Raw genomic sequence first — 21319 nt, forward strand, 5'->3', positions numbered from 1 at the left:
TGAAGTGCTGGAGACCGACACCCAGGAGGGTCCAGGCAGCAGCTGGGTCTCTGTGGCTGGAGCTTCCAGGTGGGGCCGTCGTCAGCTGTGGGTTCTGGGAGGTGGCGCTCGGGGAGCAGGCGCTGAGACAGAGACCTTGGGGTTGTCACCTGAGCAGCAGCAGAGAAGGGGGTCCCTGAAGGCCACTAGAGAGCTCGTGGGGGACTGGTGCTCAGTGCTGGCGTGTGGGGGGGGGGGGTTGTGCTAACGAGGAGCCAGCTGCCCGGCCCCGCCAGCTCAGGGTACGGGAAAGACTCGGGGCTCCGGGTGGAAGAGCTGGCGGCGTCAGGGTGGACGCAGCACTCTGAAGCTGGCTGTATGCTTCTGTCCGTTCAAACAGGATGAGGAGGAGATGGAAGAAGCAGCCAATCAGAAGCTGGCTCTGCAAAAGGCCAAAGAGGTGGCCGAAGTCAGCCCCATGTCTGCCGCGAACATCTCCATCGCCGCGTAAGGCTCTTGAGTGGGTTGTGGGTGGTGGCGGGGCTGCGGTGGAGTCCCACTCCTTCCCGAGGCTTCCTCAGAGGGCCCTGGCCCTGGCTGGAGCTGGTTGGGACAGAGCCCCTCCCCTGCGGGACCTCTGGGTGAAGAGACCACCAGGTGAAGCCTGCTCCTCGCTGGGGTGGGGGCGCGCGTCGCCGGGCCGTGGGTGGGAGTGGTGTTTTCAAGGCGTCTGCTCCTCAGCAGTCTTGGGCGGCTCCACGGGCACCCCCAGGGCAGGGAGCAAGGAATTAATGCGTCTGTTGTGCAGCGTTTCAGAATGTTTTGTGAGCCAGCAGACTCACAGTAGTGCTTCATCAGCCCAGCTTCCAAAAGGGCCTGAGTTTCTGGTGCTGGGACAGAGGTCAGAGGAAGCCTCTCTGATGAGAGGCAGTACCGGTGGGGCGAGACTTCCGTGGGGGACTCGGGTCGCCCCGAGGTCCAGCTGAGCCTCACGGCACGTTGCAGAAGCACTTTTGGGGGACTACAGACTTGGGAGTTGGGACCGAGTGCCCAGCCCAGGACCAAAAGCTGCAGTGGGCTACGGGAGGTCAGCCCCAGGGGAAGGAGGCGTGGGGGGAGGCAGCGGAGTGAGGCCCAAGGCCTGGTCCCAGGGTGACCACGGGAGCAGAGAAGGGCCTGGGGCCAGACCGAGTCCACCCTGGAGCTGCTGGCCCTGCCTTCAGCCCCGCGCTCACCCCCAGCACGCCCGTCTCCCGTAGGTCCCTGGGCCCCGGCCCCACAGCTGCCTCCCTCTCCTGTACGCACTGGGGTCAGGGAGCAGACAGCCTCGGCCCCTCTGTGGGGACAGGCTTGGACACGGTGAGTGTGCGCTGGCACGTGGATGCGTCTGGGGGAGCGGGAGTGTGCACGCACACGTGTGAGGGCGCGTCTTAGCCCTGTTCTCACCCGGCAGTCACCGGGGCCACGGCCTGTTTTCTAGGAGGGTGTTTGCAGAGGACCTGTCTCTAAGCCAAGCAGAGAGTAGGGCCGTTGGGGGAGAAGAAGGGAGAGGAGGTTCCAGGCCCTGGGAGCCCAGGCAGGGGTGCGAGGGGTGCAGGGAGCCAGGCAGGACGCAGCAGCCACCACTGCACAGCTCCTGGGGCGCAGTGCCCAGTTGTTCCGGAGTTCTGTTGTCTGGCCAGGGCAGCTCCTCGGTCTGCTTGGTCCTGGGCTTCCTGTGATGCGGCCGACTTCCTGCCACGGCCCTTTCTCCTGAGCTGTGCCAGCTGCTGGCGGTCTGCTGTGCAGAGGACATGGTGGGGGCCTGTGACTTACCCATGTATTCACATGGGCCTTGTGGGGTTTCGGTGTGATGTCTGCCCCTCTCCTGGAGGGGAGCGCAGTGTCCTGTGTTCCCTGCTGCAGCCCAGGGCTGCCCATGCACCCTGGGGATGTTGGGGATGGTGTGGTGGGGCGTCCGCTGCCATCTGGGCCGAGACCTGAGAGGCAGGCCCTCGGCACAACTTGGGTAGCATGTCAGGATACCAGGAAGGGGGCTGGGGGCTCTTCCTGGCCCTCCACCCCGACCCTGTCCGGGAGGCTGCTGTGCGGGGCAAGGCCGTAGGGCTGCACCCCGGCCTCGGGTGTACACGCTCACCACCGCGGTGCTTCTCTTCTCTGGGATGGGCTTCCCGGGGGACAGGAAGGTGCCCCGCCTCACAGCGGGTCCTGGGCTCGGCGCGGCCGATCTGCGTCAGGGCCAGCCTGGGGTGAGTCCGGGTGTCGGCCCCGCCTCCCCTTCGTGGGCCAGCTGTGTGGGCCGTGTCCTCAGCCCACTCTGGGACATGCAGTCAGTCTGATGTGACCCCTGTAGATCCCCTGCCGCGGGGGGCCTGGCCCAGGGCGTGGAGGGTGGTAGGTGTGAGGGCGTCGTGTGATTGTTGGCTGAGAACTCGGAGGGCCGGAGATGCTGCTCCTGGTGTCCTTCTGTCCTGTCTGCCCCGACGGTTCCTGCTTTCCTGGGGAGTCGTGTGGGATGGACGGGCAGCACCCGCCTCCCCCCATTCACTTCTATGCCCAAGGGGCTGAGGTGATGGGAGAGCAGTCCCCCGAGGGACCCCGCCCTGACCTGGCCCCCGAGCCATGCTGTGAGGTCTGTGAGGCAGGGACGGAGCCAACGTGTTCTCCGGCAGCCTCGGATGCTGAGGTGCCACCAGTGGTGTCTAAGAGGCTCCATCGACTGTGCCCGAGGGGCCGAGGCTCCGAGCAGGACCCCACCTTGGAGGGCACCTGCGCCCCCCACGGTCGGCCTCAGGGGATGTTCACGTCAGGCTCCTGGGAGGGAGGGAGCTCAGGCTGGTGTGGTCCCCCTGCTTCTCTCGGCTGTGTCAGCCTCACCATCACTGGGACCTGTGAGGGCTGGACCACGCGCTGTTCCCTCACACGCCACCACACACGATCACACACCCACACTCACATGATTCACACTCATACACGGTCACACACACGATCACACATGATCAAAAGCAGTCACACATGTTCATGCACACATGCTCACACACAATCACACGTGTGCACACACAGGTTCACATGCACACACATCCACGTTCACTCTGAGCCTTGTTCTCTCAACCTTCACACGCTCTCTCACGTGTTCAGTCTCGCACACATGCTCATAACCTCACACGATCTCACAGCTCACACCCACTCACACACTCATTCACAAGCTTACACACTCAGCCACACACACTGATTTGCTCACTCCCTTGCACACCCATGCGTGTCTGCACTCAGGGCGGGTAGGCGAGTGAGCTGCTCTGAGCTCCTTACAAGTGTGTCGACTCAGCCTTAAGAAGGCATGGCTGGGGCTCACCTGGCCCTCCCTGGGGGAAGCTACTTCGAAGGGGAACGATTGTAAAGAGATCTCTGGTTTCTCTACTGGTTTTGGAAATGCTTCCAGAAAGACACTTGGAAGTGGCTGGAGTTACACTCAGGGGGAGGCGGGTTGGTGATGGATCCTGTTTGCCCCTGGGAAGGGCCACGTGAGCTGGAAGAAGCCGGCTTAGAGCCTGCAGAGCTGGGGGCTGAGTAGGGCGGCCAGGAGGCAGGTGAGGCCCTCGTGTCAGCCGGCTCTGCTCTATCTCGGAGGCCAGGTGACCGCAGGCTCAGCCCTCCCCGGCGCTGTGTCCCCAGGCACCAAGTCTGGTGGGGGCTGTCTGGGGCTGCGGGACAGCGGTGTGAGCCCTTTCCAGCCCCCCTGCCCTCCGGGGGCGCACGCGCGCGCTGTGGACAGGCCCCAAGGTGGCGCTGCTCATCTTCCCGCCCTGGGGCCGCTTTTCTGCCTGCTGCTCTTTCTTTCTCAGCCTCTGTCTCACCCCGAGGTCTCGGCTGGCGCCCATTCTGATGGAAGCGCCCCGGCCTCCTGCCCGGATGCACGCTGCAGCCCGCGCCCTGGCCTGGCGTGGCTCACGCGTGTCCAGTGTCTCGCAGGACTCTCTGGTGTTCTCACTTGTGTTCTGTTTTGTTTCTTGCATGTGCAGTTTTGTAAAGCAAACTCGAGGTACTGTATCTCGCAGCTCATCTGTCTCCAGCATAAACTCACCGTGAGTCTCTCTGCTACGACCCCCACCTGTGGCTTCACGATAACTACACGCAGCACCCCTGCCTCTAACTCGCTCTCCCACTTTAAGTCATTTGCTTCTTCGGGGGCAGCTCTAGGCTAGCCGTCTGCAGCCTGGCCGGGGTGGTGGGCACACTTCCTGACGTCCCCGTGTCCTGCTCACGGGGTCAGGCTTTCTGAGCTCCGCCCCTCCTCTCCCTCCTGGTCTCTGTCCTCTTGTCTGCTGTCTGTCCCTGTGCGGTCACTCTGGTGTCTTGAGCAGATCTGCTTCTCCTGAGGTGACCACCACTGGGCGCCGCTGTGGGCCGTCTCCTCATGGCTGCCTTGGATAGAGCGTCCATCAGGGGCTCACTTAGGACAGTCGTGGGTCCTCCTGCTGCACTCCCTCACATGGGCGGGGATGTCTCTGACCCTTAGGAAGTCCTTGTTCTAGCCAAGAGCAGAGCTGCCGTCTGATTGCGAGGCCAGCTGAAGCCTGAGGTAGAGCCACAGAAACCCCAGGGTGGCTCTGCTGTGGGTGACTCTGGTCTGACTGTCCCCAGGGGCTCCTTGTTGAGGGTGAGGCCAGGCCCTGCAGGTGAGAGGTCCCTGGAGATGGCCGGGGCCCTCTGTGCCCTAGCAGTGGTGGGAGCTCCTGCCTCCCTGAGCCCTTTGCTCCCTCTTGTCAGCACAGAGCTGGGCTGGGCCCTCCCACGAGCACTGGGAGCCGCTGGCTGCGGGGCCCCTAATGTCCCCGGGGAAAGAGCACTGGGTCCCAAATGACTGATTCACAAAGTGGCACAGGACGCGGACATCTCATGATGGTGCTGCACTGATGCGTTGCTGCATCAGTGGTGCTGCTCCAGGTGGCTGCACGTTGTCGCAGCTGTGGGTGACGATGGGTGACCGGCTTTCTCGGCGCAGAGACCCTGAAGCAGGGCCACGCCACAGAGGCTTCTTCTGAGTCCTGCAGGCATCCCGCCCACGGCGTCTGCATCTGGGCGGCTGTGCCGGGGCTGGAACGTCGTGGGGTGGCCCTGCCCTGTGGCTCCTTAAAGAGCCCTTTAGAGGAGGACTTTGCCCGGATCAGAGTCACCTGCCACACTGCACTGTAGGTGGCGGGCCCATACTCACATTGTTGAGCTGCTTGTGAGGGAGAGGTTCAGAGTGAGACGTGGATGCTGGCCACACTGCTGCGTGTGCCAACGGAGCAAGGACAGAACAGCAACCGGGCAGGTGCGGAGAGGCCGCACACAGACTCAGAGACACATCCAGAGAGGAAGCCAGCGGCACTGCTGGGGGGCAGTGGGTGCAGACAGTCTTAGGTGGTGTGAGGGCCCAGGGAGGCAGAGACCTAGCAGGAGCAGGACCAGGCAGAGCCGCAGCAGGGAGGTGGCACAGGCTGCCCCTGGGAAGTTAGGAGGAGAGCCTGCTAGCCTGGTGGCTCCCTGTGGTTCTGGGTTGAAGCCAAAGAGAGAGAAGGTGGGTCTGTTGCAAGGTGACCTCAGGACTGGGGCAGCATGGCTCTGATGCTGGAGAGGCGGGTCATCAAAGGTTGTGGGTCAGCGGGTGGCCAGGGGGCTGGCAGTTGTCCCCCACATGTCATCTGGGCCCCAGTGAAGGACAGGCATCCACTCTTGTGCTTTCATACTTCTGAGGTGCTTCCCCAGAAACGGCTTCCCACCCTGGAGCCTGGACCAAACCTACAGAGGGGCAGGGCTCGGTGGTGCTCAGTGGCCAGGGCCCTCGGCCGTGGCTCCAGGCTGTGCTGTCTGTGCAGTGGGGGCCTGACGAAGCCTCGCGTCTCTTTAGGCACTTTCCCCCTTTGCCCTTGCATGCGTCCGATCCTGGCTCCGTCACAACTCACTGTGGACCCTCTGTGAGCCACGTCCTCTAGGCTCAGTGTGACATGGGGACAAGAGCAGCACCGAATCCCTGAGGTAGCTGTGAGGGCTGGACACAGTGGCCGCTGATCCAGGTGCCACAGCCGTCACTGTTCTTATGCTGCCACTGCTGCCCTGACAGGGGTCCAGAAATCTCCAGAGGCTGAAGGATGAGACTGGCCTCAGAGGAGGTTTCCACTTGGCCAAGGTGGTGCTGGGGTCACCAACTCTGGGGGCCTTATTCAGCAAACACCCCACAGTGCAAAGGGCTCCCCATGCACCCCGGGCTGTGGACCCCACGTGTGGCCGTGGGGTGAGGTTGGAGGGCAGGCAAGGCCTCTGGAAGCCTGTGCAGTGAGGCCAGAGCCTGGACCACGGGCCACTCCTGACACCAGAGGGCTCGCGGACGTGCAGCTCTCAGCCCTGTGGAGGGAGGGGTTCTCCATGGAGCCAGCAGAGAGGAGGGCACTGGTGACCACCAGAGGTGATGCCTTCCGCCCCAGCCCTGACGGCTGGGCTCCTGGGAGCAAATGGTCATTGAGCTGAGGGGCAGCTGCCCAGCTGGGGGACTGACCACCTCAGGGAGAGTCCCAGCACGACTCGCACAGCCTCCTGAGAGGGCCAGCTGCCCGGGCCCTCACTCCCTGGGCTCTTGTCCACTTTGCTCCTGATGACTGCCTCCTGTAGGGTTCCCTCTCCAACACCCCTGTCTCCCGGCCAGTGGCTTCCCTTGTTGGGGTGGAGATGGAGAAGCCCCTGCTCGAGCAGCTCTGCTCTCTGCGCGCTGCAGGGGCTCCCCACCTCCTACCTCTTCCTCAGTCCTGCTCCATTTGGTCGCTGCCCTCTTCTCTCCCCATTTTGGCCTTCCTGGCAGGCAGGCCAACCCCCCACCCCCACCCCGCCCTGGTAGCCGGTCTGCCACATCATGCTGGTGCCGATCATTCCCACTGCCCTGCACCTTTGGTCCCCGCTGGCACTCTCAGCCTGCGGGCACCCCAACCCCAACCCCGAGGCGGGCAGTGCTGATTCTGTTACCCTGGGTATCCGCATAGACTGCCAGGGTGTCCAGGGCTCCTGCCGCCCTCCCCCGTCCCCTCCTCCTGTGCCCTCTGCCATCCCTCCATCGCTGTGTCCATCTGTGGCTTCCCCTGCGAGGCAGAGAGCTGGGGAGGGGGTGCGGCGTGGGGGGGCTCCGCTCATGCCGGTCTCCCCACAGCAGGCAGCAGAACTCGGCCAAGGCGCGCTCCGTGTGGGAGCAGCGGGCCAGCCAGCTGCGGCTGCAGAACCTGCGGGCCAGCTGCGAGGCGCTGTACAGCGAGATGGACCCTGAGGAGCGGCTGCGCTTCGCCACCTCCCGCCACCTGCGGCCTGACATGAAGACGCACCTGGACCGGCCGCTCGTGGTGGAGCCGGGCCGGGATGGCCCGCGGGGGCCCGCGGGGGGCAAGGCCCGGCCCGAGGGCGCGGAGGCCGCCGAGGGCGCGGACCCGCCGCGCAGGCACCACCGGCATCGCGACAAGGACAAGGCCCCGGCCTCCGCCCCGGCGGGGGAGCAGGACCGGGCGGACGCTCCGAAGGCGGAGGGCGGGGAGCCCGGGGCCCGGGAGGAGCGGGCACGGCCGCACCGCAGCCGCAGCAAGGAGGCCGCGGGCCCCCGGGAGGCCCGGAGCGAGCGCGGCCGCGGCCCGGGTCCCGACGGCGGCCGGCGCCACCACCGGCGAGGGTCCCCGGACGAGGCGGCCGAGCGGGAGCCCCGGCGCCACCGCGCGCACCGGCACGCGACCGAGCCGGGCAAGGAGGGCGCGGCGCCCGGGGCCAAAGGCGAGCGGCGGGCTCGGCACCGCGGCGGCCCCCGGGCGGGACCCCGGGAGGCGGAGAGCGGGGAGGAGCCGGCGCGGCGGCACCGTGCGCGGCACAAGGCACCGCCCACACACGAGGATGCGGAGAAGGAGGCCGCGGAGAAGGAGGGCGAGGTGGAGGACGGCGACAAGGAGAAGGAGCTCCGGAACCACCAGCCCAAGTGAGTCCCGGCAGGCGGACACCCGCGAGTGGTGGAGGGAGTCGGCCGGCCAGCGCGCGGTTGGAGGGGCTGCGTCCGCAGGTTATGGGCGCAGACCTGGCCGGGTTGGCCCTGTTTAGGCCATCCCTGTCCTCTGCCTCAGTCCCTTTCTGGGGTGCTGACAGGCCTGCCTTGTAAGGGTGACACGGGAAAAGCTTACCATGCAGTGGTGCGGGTTGTGTTCAGTGAACCGCAGCCCTCATCTTAGGGGACCCAGGAGGAAGAAGGCTAAGGGGAAATTGTCGGGACTGGTTGGAACACGTTAACTTGGAAAGAACAGCGACCCACGGAGAAGAGGAAAATGGGGACACTGAAGGAAAGAGTCAGGAGGGCCTGAGGGAAGCCCAAGGAGCACGGGGCTAGATGGTGAAAGGGGAGGGGACAGGCTACGTGGGACACCACAGAAAGGGCCCCCTCAGGCCAGCCCAGCTCTGTCCCTGGATGGGCCTGGATCTGACTCTGACTCTGTGAGAGCCCTGCGGTCACAGGTGCTGCGAGGCTGATGGCCGGAGTCTCACCAACACCCAGACCTCCTACAGCCAGGGGCCGCTGCTCAGGATCAGCCTCCCCGCTGTCTCTGCATGCAGGCTCTGTGCTGGGCCGTTGGCCTAGGGGGGCCAGGTGGGGGCCTTGGAGATGAGCTCTTTCAAGCTCTTCATTCTGCAGACAGTTCTGTTCTTCACACATATTGTGATGTCAGCCATGCCTGGCCTTGTGAGTCAGTCCCTTTTAGGTACCATTCAGACCTAAAAACACAGAAGTGTATAAGGTGATGAAAACTCTACAGAGGAGGTGGCCAGGGATTTATTTGATCTGGATAGAGGTTTAAGAAGCTGGGTTTTACAGATTGAATAGAACTTTGGGGTTGCATCAGAGTCTGATGTGCATTCTTGGTTGCAGGGAGCCTCACTGTGACTTGGAGGCGAGTGGGGTCATGGGTGTGGGTCCTGTGCATGCACTGCCCAGCACCTGTCTAGAGAAGGTGGAAGAACAGCCAGAGGATGCAGACAATCAGCGAAATGTCACTCGGATGGGCAGTCAACCCTCGGATCTGAGCACCACTGTGCATGTCCCAGTAACGCTGACCGGCCCCCCCGGGGAGACCACGGTTGTTCCCAGTGAGTATCTCCCCAAATCAGTGGCGCAGGACCCACCGTGTGCAGGCCCAGTTTGCTTTCCCTTTTCCCTCCTGCTGTGTGGAGACACAGCATGCCACTGTGAATTGTTCCCCAGTTGGAAAGCCCTTTGCTGTCACCGTCAGTGCCTTGATGGCCCTTTGCTTTCCAGTGCCCCAGAGGATACATGGCATTTAAGCTCTGTTCTCCTCTCTTCCAGAAATGTTTGCAAGTTAGCAGGTAAGTGCCAGGCATGGCGTTAGGGTGCTGAGGACACAGCAGGAGGGGGCAGGACTGCGCTGCCTTTGTGGGGCTTGTAGTCTTATCAGAGAGACAGTCCACAAAATGGTCATGACTCTTCATAGTTGCACAAACACTGCTGAGGATTATGGCCACAGGCTTGGCTGGGGTCTCAGGGTGGTGGTCGTCCCACCTGCATGCTCTGTGGTCCCTGCTCTAAGGCTCCTCCCAGGCCTTTGCCCGAGTTTCCCGTTTTCTCCCGTCCCTCCTTCACACTGTTCACGAGGTCCTGGTTGAGCCGCCACTCCATTACTGACCGTGGGCAGGCACTGAGGGTACAGGGTGAACAAGGTGCCGTTCCTGTCTTCAGGTCACTCTGTCCAGGAGGGAGAGACCTGCAGGGGACTGTGCGCAGGTGTGTGGGTGTTTTGTGAGTACTGAGGATAGAGAGAACATTCCCGGGGGAAGGGAAAGCCCACAGAAGCAGAAGTGACTTGGAATTCCAGGTACAGACCTGGCACTGCCCAGGCCTGCCTGTGTGTGCAGACGTGTCTACATGCAGACGCACGCACACGCCCACTGTCTCGCTCAGGTGCTCCCACCTGGGGCCTGTGGACCAGTGTATGAGGCCAGGTGCGACCGTGGGAGGCTGCTGGCTCTGGCTGCTTAGCCTCCCCTTCCTCTCTGATTTCCTAGGAGAGAGCTTTCCCCGGTCCGTTCTGTTGTTTCACCTGCACAGGTCCTAGTGCGTCTGTCTTCCCAGACTCCCAGAAATCAGCCCCCGGGTCTGATTCTTTTCAGATTAGCTTGAGGACAAGCCCAGGGTCCCTACCTGGCTTCTGTCTACAGGGGTCCAGGTGTAGCCCCTCCCCCCAACCCCTGGCCACCACTGACCTTTTTCCTGTCTCTGTAGTCTGCCTTTTCCAGAATGTCATGGTTGGAATCATGTAGCCTGTAGCCTCTTCAGGTTGGTTTCTTTCACTTACCAATGTGCATTTAAGGTTCCTCCATGTCTTCACATAGCTGGATAGCTCATTTCTTTTTAGTGGTGAGTAATATTCCATTGTCTGAATGTACCAAGTTTACTTGCCGTTCACCTCTTAAGGATACCTTGGTTGCTTCCAAATTTTGGCAGTTATGAATAAAGCTGTTGTAGGTACTCATATTCAAGTTGTTGTGTTCACATAAGTTTTCAGCTCATTTGGGTAAAAACTTAAGAGCACGACTTTTCGGGTTATGTGGTAAAACTATGTTTAGCTTTGTAAGAAGCTGGTCTAACAAATTGGCTGTGTCATTTTACATTCCTATAGCAACGAATGAGAATTCTTACTACCTCACATCCTCTCCAACAGTTGGTGTTGCAGTGCTTTGGATTTTCACCATTCTAATAAGTGTGAGATGATATCGCACTGTTTTAATTTGTAATTGTTTGATGACGTATGATGTTCAGCTTCCTTTAATGCCGACTTTTCAACTGTGTATCTTCTTTGATGAGGTGCCTGCATATACCTTGTGCCTAGTTTTTAATTTTATTTTTTTTTTGAAAAAAACTTTAGAGACAATTTTCTAAAGAGCAGTTTAAGGCTCAAAACAAAATTGAGGGGAAGGTACAGAGATTCCCATACGCCCCGTGCTCCTACACATGCATAGCCTTCCGCATTATCAGGACCACTCACCAGAACGGTGCTTTTTTTTTTTTTAAACCAACGTGGAACCTACATTGACACGTTACAATCACCCAAAGTCCGTAAGTCACATTAGGGTTCACTCTTGGTGTTGTATATTCTGTGGGTTTGGACAAATGGATAATGACATGTGTCCATTGTTATAATATAATACAGAGTATTTCCACTGCCCTAACAGTTCTCTGTGCCACGCCTGTTCACCCCTTCCCACCTCCCACCGACATCTAGCAGCCGCTGATCTTTTCATTGTCTTAACTATTTTGTTTTTCCCAGAATGTCATAGAACTGGAATCATGCAGTCTGTAGCCTTTTCAGATTGGCTTCTTTCACTTACAGATACACATTTAAGGTTCCTCCATGTCCTTTCATGGCTTGATAGCTCATTTCTTTTTAGTGCTGAGTAGTATTCCATTGTCTGGGTAAACCACAGTTCATTTATCCATTCAGCTCCCAGAGAGCATCTTGGTTGCCTCCAAATTTTGGCAATTATGAATAAAGCTGCTATAAAAACTTGTGTGCAGGTTTTTATGTGGACAAAAATTTTCAACTCCTTTGGGTAGATACCAAAGAGAGTGATGGTTGGATCATATGGCAAGAGTATGTTGTTTTAGAAGAAACCACCAAACTGGTTGTGCCATTGTGCATCCCACTAGCAGTGAGTGAGAATTACTATTGCTCCACATCCTCGCCAGCATTTGGTGGTGTCAGTGTTCCAGATTTTGGCCGTTCTACAAGTGTGTAGTGGTATCAGATTGTTTTAGTTTGCGTTTCCCTGATGACATTTGATGTGAAACATCTTCATATGCTCTTTTACCCTCAATATACCTTCTTTGGCGAAGTGTCTGTTTAGGTCTTTGGCCCATTTTTTAATCAGGTTGTTGTTTTTGTTGTTGAGTTTTCTGGTGTCTTTGTGTATTTTGACTTTTATCAGTCATGTCTTTTCCAGTTAGTTGTTTGTCTTCTCGTTCTCTTGCTGTCTTTCGTGGAGCAGAGGTTGTTAATTTGAGTGAAGTCCAGCTTATCCATTACTTCTTTCACGGGTCATATTTTTGGTGTTGTGTTTAAGAAGGATCACCACAGCAGTGTTTTGCATTTCACGTTTAGACCTGTGGGCCATTCTGGGCTAATTTCTGTGAAGGGTGTAAAGCCTCTCTAGGTTCTTTTTTTTTTTTTTTTTTTTGCACATGGATATCCTATTGTTCCAGCACCATTTGTTGAAGACACTGTCTTTTTTTCCCAGTGTATTACTTTTGTTCCTGTGTCAATGGTCAGGTGACTGTTATTTATGTGGGTCGATTTCTGGGCTCTCTGTTCTGTTCTGGTGATCTGTTTGTTCATTCTTTCACTGAACTGCACTCTTTTGATTATTATAGCTGTGTAGTAAGCCTTGAAGTTGGGGAGTGCCAATCCTTTACCTTTGGTCTTCTTCGATATTGAAATGTTGGCTATTGTGAGTCTTTTGCCTCTCCATATAAACTTTAGAATCATTTTGCTGATATAAAATAACTTTCTGGGATTTTGATTGAGGTTGCACTGACTCTATAGATCAAGTTGGGAAGAACTGACAACTTGACAATATTGAGTCTTCCCCATCCATGAACATGGGATATCTCTTTATTTATTTAGTTCTTTTATTTCATTCTTCAGAGTTTCGTAGTTTTCTTTATAGAGACCTTGTATGTATTTTGTTAGATTTTACACTGAAGTATTTCATTGGGGGGATGCTAATGTAAATGGTGTTGTCTTTTCGATTTCAAATTTCACTTGTTCATTGTTGGAATAGGTAAACAATGGACTTTTGTATGTTAACCTTATATCCTACAACCTTGCTAAAGTAAGTTATTAGTTCTAGGAATTTCTTTGTTGATACTTTCAAATTCTCTACATAGATGATCAAGTCATCTACAGAGAAAGACAGGTTTTTGCCTTCCTTCCCAATCTGCATGCCTTTCATTTCCTTTTCTTGCCTTATTGCATTAGCAAGGGCTTTCAGTATGGTGTTAGAAAGGAGTGGTGAGAGGGGACATCTTTTCCTTGTACCTGATCTTAGTGGGAAAGATTCAAGTTTGTATGATGTAGGTAGCTTTAGGTTTTTTTTGTGTATTCTTTATCAGGTGGAGGAAATTCCTTCCTTCTATTCCTAGTTTGCTAAAAGTTTCTGAGTTTGATTTTGTCAAATGCTTTTTCTGTATCTGTTGATATGATTGTGTGATTTTTATTTTTAAGTTTGTTGATGTGATGGATTACATTTATTGATTTTTGAATGTTGGACCATCCTCACCTACCTGGGATTAATTCCACTTGGTTATGGAATGTAATTCTTTTTTATACTTTTTTGGATTTGCTTTGCTAATATTTTACTGAGAGTTTTTACATCTATGTTCATGAGAGATATTGGTGTATTGGTTTTCTTGTGATGTCTTTTCTGGTTTTGGTATTAGGGTAATGCTGGCCTATTTCTCATATACAGCATACAGTCTCAGTCATGCATGTGTATACATATATCCATCTTCATTTTCTTTTTCATTAAAAGTTACTACAAGATATTGACTTTAATTCCCTGTGCCATACAAAAGAAACTTGTTTTTTTTAAAACGTATTTTTATATATGGTGGTTAACGTTTGCATAATTTATTATCCTTTTAATGTCCATGGGATCAGTAGTGGTGTCTCCTCTTTCATTTCTGGTATTAGTAATTTTTGTTTTCCCTTTTTTAACTTAGCCTAGCTAAAGGTTTATCAATTTTACTGATCTTTTCAAGGAACCAGCTTTTGGTTTTGTTGATCTCTTGGTTTGCTGTTTTCAGTTTCATTGATTTTTGCTCTAGTTCTTATTAATTCTTTTCTTCTGCTCACTTTGGATTTAACGTGCTCTTCTTTTTCTAGTTTCCTGAAGTGGAAGTCTAGATGATCAATTTTAGATCTTTCTTCTTTTCTCATTTATGCATTCAATGCTATAAATTTCCTTCTAAGTATTGCTTTTGGGTTTTCATTTTCATTCAGTTAAAAATAGTTTTAAATTTCTCTTGAAATTTCTTCTCTGACCCATATGTTATTTGGAAGTGTGCTGTTAAATCTTTGCATATTTGGGGATTTATCTTTCTGTTATTGATTTCTAGTTTGTTACATTGTGGTCTCTGAAAACAGACATTTTGCCCACTTTTTAATTGGGTTGTTTGTTTTCTAATTGTTGAATTTTAGGGTTCTTTGTATATTTTTGTTGTAAGACTTTCATCAGAAATGTGATTTGCAAATATTTTCTCCCAGTTTGTGACTTGTCTCTTCACTCTCTTAGTGCCTGGTGCTTTTGGTTGTTACTGGTGGGAGGGTTAATTTGCTGGTCCCTGATATTACTTCCCTGGTATAAGTTCTATTGCTTCTGCTAGGAGCATAAATCTAGGCTGTTGACTTTTATATGTCAATTTTGTATCTGACTACTTTTCTGAATCCTCAAATTGTTTATTAGTTTTAGTATTGATTCTCTGTGTTTTTCCTCAAGTTTTGTAAATACAGAGTTTTGTAAATATAGTTCTAACTATTCCTTCCCCAGTCTTAGGCCTTTCTTTGTTATTTTTTTTTGCCTGATTACCACAGGCTAATGTACTGTCAGATGACAGTGGAGTTAGTGGGTACCCTTACATTGTTTCTGCCTACACTAAGTACAGTTCTGGTTTGGGGCTTCAGAGGGGTGTGTGTGTGTGTGTGTGTGTTTGTGTGTAATCGTGTTGTTGTATTCGCTAATTTCTATTTCAGTATTTTTTGTGTGGAATAGACTTTAAATTTTGCTGAAGGTCTTTTCAGCATCCATTGAGATCACACATTATTCCTCTTAAACTTGGGGATTTATAGTAGTAAGTTTTCAGATCTTGAACTGTTCTTGCAATCTTAGAATAAACCCCACTAGATTATCATATTTATTCTTTTAATGGGATGTTGGATTCTGTTTCATAATACTGTGGGGGATTTTTGGATTGATACTTCAGAGTGAGATGTGTTCTGTAGCTTTCTCATATTATGTTCAAGTATCATAAGGTTTAGGTATTAACGCTCTGTAGTTATCTTTTGTTTAACTTCACTAACCCATTTTTGAAAATCAAATGTTGTAGTGGGAGTCTCATTTCCCGTTATTTTAAGTGGGAAAAATTGTAATATACTATAAATATTATAATGTATTATAATTGTACTAAAAAATCCCCAACCAATTTCTTAAAATATAACTAAAGCACAGTTAATCACTGAAAAGTAAAAACTATCACATTAGACATAAAACACTTAACACATCGTTTCCTGATCACCACAGTTAAAATAGCTATTCACAAGCAGTTTCTCCAGACACCGCCTTCACTGAAACTTGTTGTACTTTTCAAAAACATCCACACATGATTCTCAAAGCCAACCAATTGAATTTGGAATCTTGCCTGAGAGTTTTTCCCCATGTTTGAAAAGAACGTGGTACTGAATTTTGGGGATGTATACATTTTTCCTTCCTAAACATCAGCCCCCCAAAACCCCAACAACATGAATGAGAGATATATATATTCTACTGAAGTGTGGGTCTCATGAAACTAAGAGCGATCTGTTGGGGACTTTTACCCAGGGGGATGTTCTGTAGGGTGTACCTATTGTTGACTCACAAAAAGAATTAGAAAGTTTTCTTCTTTTCCTTCTCGGGGATAGTTTAAAAGTAGCATTAGGATTTTTTGGTCTTTAAAGATTTGGTACAGTTCCTTTGTGAAATCATCTGGGTTTGCTTTTTGTTTGTTTGTTAGGATAGTTCTTTGATAATTTCTGTTTCGTTATGACGTTGGTCTGTTTAAATTTTCTTACCTCCTAAGATCAGTTTGGTAAATTATAATTTCCTTAGAAACAATCCATTTGATCTAGTTTTTCCAATGTATGAAAGAAGTGTCCTAAGTTTTTTAAAAAAAACTTCCTCTGGTTCAGTGTTTTTTCCCTCTTCTCATTTTTTATCCTTTGTATTTTGTGTTTTCTCCCCTCCTTATTTTCTTAATAAGATCAGTTAGTGGTTTATAAATTTTGTGGGTTTTTATTAAAAAAAACAGCATTTAAATTTATGTATACCATAGTTTTGTTTTTTAAATCATTGCTTTCCAATTTTATTTTCATTATTCCTGGCCTTCTGCCTTTTTTTTGTTTTACTTTGTCATTCCTTTTCTAGCTTCTTGAGTTGGAGATTTGCTTTATTTTATTCTTTAATTTGTATTGTATGATTATTTAAGGATATGAATTTTCCTCTGATCACTAATTAAATTGTATCCTATAGATGCTGACATTGGGTGTCCTAATTTTCATCATATTTTAAAGAAATTGTGTAATTTTGGTCTGAATATCCTCTTGGTGTTTATAGATTCCTTGGGATTTTCCATGTAAAGAATCAAGTACTCTGTAAATGAACAGTTTTATTTTCTGCTTCCTGATGTGTGTGCCTCTCATCTCCTTGCCTCCCTCATTGCGCTGGCTGCACCCTCAGTGCCGTGCTGGAGAGCGGTGGTGAGAACTGGCACCCTTCTCTTGTTCCGTCCTGTGGGAGGAGGATGCCTTCCTCCATCTGCGTCTGTTGATGTGATCACGTGCTTTGTCTTCTGTAATGTGGTCGTTTACACTGATTGGTTTTCAGATATTAACCTGCCTTGCATCCGAGGGACAGACTCTACTGGTCATTCTGTATAATTATTCTATATGTTGCTGAATTCAGTTTAATAATATTTCTCTAGGGAGTTTTGCTTCTGTATTCATGAGGGATATTGGTCTACAGTTTTCTTCTTTGTGCTCTTTGTCTGGTTTTGGTATCAGAATAATACTGAATTCATAAAATGAATTGAACAGTAGTCCTTATTCTGTCTTTTGGAAGAGATTATATAGAATTGGTGTTAATTCTTTATATGTTAGGTAGAATTTTCCAATGAAACATTTCTTTATTGGAATTTAAAAACTTTCCTTAGTACAGGTATGTTATCTAGTCACAGTAGGTGAGCTGCCTTAGTCGGCACTTTTGGGGGAGCCAGCCCATTTCGTTTAGGCTGTCAGACTTATGTGGGTGTAGGTGCTTGTGGAAGTCCCGTGTTTCTTCTGATGTCCTCATGGTCCGTAGTGACAGCCCTGACCTCATTCTTGATACTGGTCATTTGTATCATCTTTCTTTTTTCCTTTGAACTTTTCAAAGAATCAGATTCTTGTTTCATTGATTTTCTCTATTGTTTTCCTCTTTCCAGCTGCATTTGGTTTCTGCTCTTTACTATTTTCTTTTTTCTCTGCTTTGGGTTTATTTTGCTCTTTTTCAGTTTCCTGAGATGGGAGCTTAGGTTGATTTGAGTTTTTTCCTCTTTTCGCATGTGAACATTAGGTGGTATAAATTTTCTTTTTAGTACTATTTTAACTATGTCTCACAGATTTTGATATATTTTAATTTTCATTCAGTTTCATTTAAAAAAATTTCCCATGAGACTTCCTCTTTGACTCCTAGATTATTTAGAAATATGCTATTTAGTTACCAAGTGTGTGGAGATTTTCCTGTTATCTTTCTGTTTAGCTTCTAGTTCGATTATTTTGTGCTCAGTGAACACATCCGGTATGATTTCAGTTGCTTAAAATTTATTAAGGTTTGTTTTATGGCCCAGGATCTGGCACATCTTGGTATGTGTTGTGTTTCTGCTTGAAAAGAATACGTGCCCTGCTGCTGCTGGGTGGAATACGTGCCCTGCTGCTGGGTGGAGTCAGATCCCGTTGGATCCCACTGGGCTGTGTGCGTGCTGATTTTCTGTCTAGGTCTGTCACCTTTTGAGAAGGAGGTGTTCAAGTATACAACTGTAAATGGGGATTTACCTATTTTGCCTCTCAGTTTTATTAGTTTTTGCTTTACGTATTTTGAAGTTCTGTTCTTGAGTATCTACACATTTAGAATTGCTGTCTTCTTGAAAGATTGACCCTTTTATCATTGTGTAATGTGTTTCTCTGCACTTGATAATTTTCTTTTCTCTGATGTCTACTTTATCTGATATAAATATATCCACCCTGTTTTTTTAAATTAATATTTGCATAGTACATGCTTTTACTTTCAAACTAACTATATAGTTATATTTTTAAGCTAGTTTCCTATAGACAGCATATAATTGGGTCATGTTTTTCATCCACTTTGTCAGTTCTTTTTTTTTTTTTTTTTGGCATATTTAGACCATTTACAATTAATATATGTATTCTGGCTTAACTCTGCTGTTTTACTTTTTGTTTTGTTTGTTCTTTCTGTTTTTCATTTCTCTGGTTTCTTTTTCATGCCTTCCTGTGGGTTATATATATATATATATACACACACACACATACATACATACATACATACATACATATGTATAAGAATTCCACTTTATCTGTAGTATTTTTGAGTGTATCTCTTTAAATTGGTTTTTTTAGTGGTTGCTCCAGATATTACATTATATATGACTTGTCCTGGTCTACTGGGGTTGTCATTTTACCAGTTTGAGAAAGTATAGAAACCTTACCTCTCTTTTTCCTCCTAAGTATAGTTGTGTTAAACATTTCCTCTACATACATTTAGAAGCACATTAATGTGTGTTAAATTTTTGCTTCGATTATCAAACAGAACCCAGAAGCCTCGAGAGGAGAAGGAAAGTGTATTGTATTTACCCATATTTTTACTTTTTCTGTTGTTCTTTCTTCCTTCATTCCTGATATTCCAATAGTTCTTCTTTCATAATTTACTTTCTGTTTGGAGGACCTTCCTTAGTCATTCTTTTAGGGTAGGTGACAAATTCTCTTAGTTTTCCTTCATCTGAGAATGTCTTGATTTTCCTTTCATTCCTGAAGGATATTTTCACTGGGTATAGAATTCTAGGTTGACAGTTCTTTTTTTTTCAGCACTTGAAAAAAACGTGTGCCTCATCCTTCTGACCTCCATGGTTTCTGATGAGAAATCCACTGTCATTCGAATTGTTTTCTTCCTATAGGTAAGATGTTTCTCTCTCCCTGCTTTCAAGATTTTTTTTCTTTGTCTTTATATTTCAGAAATTTGATTATGATGTATTTTGTCATGGGTTTCTTTAGGTTTATCCTGTTTGGGGTTCACTCAGCTTCTTGAATTTGTAGGTTTATGTCTTTTGCCAATTTTGGAAATTTTCCATTCATTATGTCTTTGAATATGTCTTCAGCTCTGCCCTCTTTCTCTTTTCTTTCCAGGACTCTGTTGACATGAATGGTAGATCTTTCATTTTAGTCCCAAAGGTCCCTGAGGCTCTGTTCACTTTTTTCGGTCTATTTTCTCTCTGTTGTTCAGATTGAGTAATTTCTATTGTTCTGTCTTCCCGTTCACTAATTCTCTCCTCTGTGCTCTCCATTCTGCTGTTGAACCCATCTGTTGAGTTATTTTTCAGTTCCATAATTTACATTTGGTTCCTTACATACATTTTCTCTTTCTTTGTGTGTTTTTAACTGTCTGTTGAAGCGTTTCTATGGTGGATGCTAGACAATTCCAGCATCTGTGTTATTTTGCTGTCTATTGATTGTCTTTTCTCATTTAAATTGAGATTTTCCTGGTTCTTGGTATAACAAGTGATTTTTGATTGAAATGTAGACATTCTGGTATTATGTTTTGGGGCTGAGTCTTATTTAAATCTTCTGTTGTAGCTGGGCTGCTGTGACACCACTCCAGCAGGGCTAGGGTTGGGAGCTGCTTCATTGCTCGCAAGTGGGGTAGAGTACCAGGTTCTCCACTTGGCCTCCATAGACACTCAGCTGGGCTGGGAGGCTGGCTCCCCACAGCGCCTCCACTGATGCCATCTTGTCTGGGAGAGGTGGGAGGCCTTGTTACCACTCCCTGTATGACCTCCATCGACACAGTACAGGTTGACCTCATTACCTCTGGGTGGTGGTAAAAGTCCTGACTTTCCTCTAGGATTCACTCTAGCAAATGAAAAGAAGGAGATGCCTCATTGCCTCTGGTAAGAATCGAAGTCCAGGCTACCCATGTAATCTTTTCTGACGTTTCATGGGTTGGGAGTCTTGTACCACAGGGTGGGTATGAAAGTCCCTGCACCCACTTGGCTCTCTCTGATATCACCTCAGCAGGGGCTTTGGGATACCTTCTTATAGGCTGATGAGGGTGGAAATCTAGGCTCTCCCCTTGTTCTCTGCTCCTATCAATGGAGGTAGAGCTGCAGTTTTTCCTGTGATGTCAGTGGAATGGTTATTGTCTATGAGTTTCCTACCTGGATGGGCTGTGCACCTTTCCTGGTCCTATCACTAGAGAGAGCTGGCTTTTAAAAATCTGTGCCTGTTGGCATTTCAGGGTTGCTGGCTTCTCCAGTACCAAGGATATATGAGGCATAAAGGAAAACCCAGAAAAGAAAACCTATTGTGTCATTCTGCAGGCCCCAAGATCCCTAGCAAATCTGCCTTATTTCCACCTCTCAGAATCTTCTGTTTGCCCTATATATGGTGTCCAGGGTTTTTAGTTGTGCTTGGTAAGGTGAATGGAAGAACGTACTTCTGTTACATCTTTCCAGAGGCTTAAGTCCTGAGTTGATTTTTACATATGGGGGTTGAGGTTCTTACTATCCCCCGCCCGCCAATTCGTGCCCATCTGCTCCATTACTATTTGTTGAAAAGGATATTCTTTTCCAATGAATTACTTTGATACTTTTGTCAAAAATCGATTAATAGGTGTTATTTCATTTCAGGAAAAATTTCTGCGATTACAGTTTCAAATGTTAGTTCTGTTACATTGTTTTATTTTTGTTTTTCAGGCATTCCAGCTCTACAGATGTTAAATCTGCTTTGCCTGTCTTCTATATGAATTTTTCTCTTAACTTTTTGAAAACTCATTCCTTCGTGTTTTCTCTCTTGGCTCATTTCACTGCTGCATTCTTGTTCCCTTTTTATAATTTCAGCCATACCTGTTTTCCCTTGGACTTACCTGTTATCTCCTTGTGATTTCTGAGACAATTTTGTTTTTCTCTTTAACTTCATTTCTCAGTTTTGTCTTTTTTTTTTTTTTTTTTCTATTTCTCTCCTGAGTTTGGTCAGCTCTCGTTTCACATCTTCTAGTTGTCCATACATTTTTATTTGGAGCTTTTGAATATGATTTTCGGTGTTTTTTCGTATCGAAAATTGCTTGTTTAAGTATATTTAATTTATGTTGGAAAGTTATGTTATTGTTTTCCTCTGCTTTGCAGATTTTTTTTTTTTGGAGTGTTTTTATTAGCTGAAAAAATTTCATCCTTACTTTCATATTTTCTTTTGTAGAAACTTTG

General features: G+C 49.3%; 1 protein-coding gene across 7 annotated transcripts in view; it reads left to right on the forward strand.

The window, feature by feature from the left end:
* Positions 1 to 21319, forward strand: part of CACNA1B (calcium voltage-gated channel subunit alpha1 B) — a 173409-nt gene that overhangs the window by 81709 nt on the left and 70381 nt on the right. For 5 of the 7 annotated variants that reach the window (XM_032479054.1, XM_032479051.1, XM_032479048.1 and 2 more), the window contains exons 18-20: positions 380 to 486; positions 7157 to 7960; positions 8900 to 9117. In XM_032479054.1, the coding sequence (XP_032334945.1) occupies positions 380 to 486; positions 7157 to 7960; positions 8900 to 9117 (1129 nt within the window). Of the gene's footprint in view, positions 1 to 379; positions 487 to 3998; positions 4062 to 7156; positions 7961 to 8899; positions 9118 to 21319 lie in introns of all 7 variants that reach the window. The other 2 variants (XM_032479047.1, XM_032479050.1) reach the window with 2 other exon arrangements.

The sequence above is a fragment of the Camelus ferus genome, chromosome 4, assembly GCF_009834535.1.
Source record: "Camelus ferus isolate YT-003-E chromosome 4, BCGSAC_Cfer_1.0, whole genome shotgun sequence".
NCBI lineage: Eukaryota > Metazoa > Chordata > Mammalia > Artiodactyla > Camelidae > Camelus > Camelus ferus.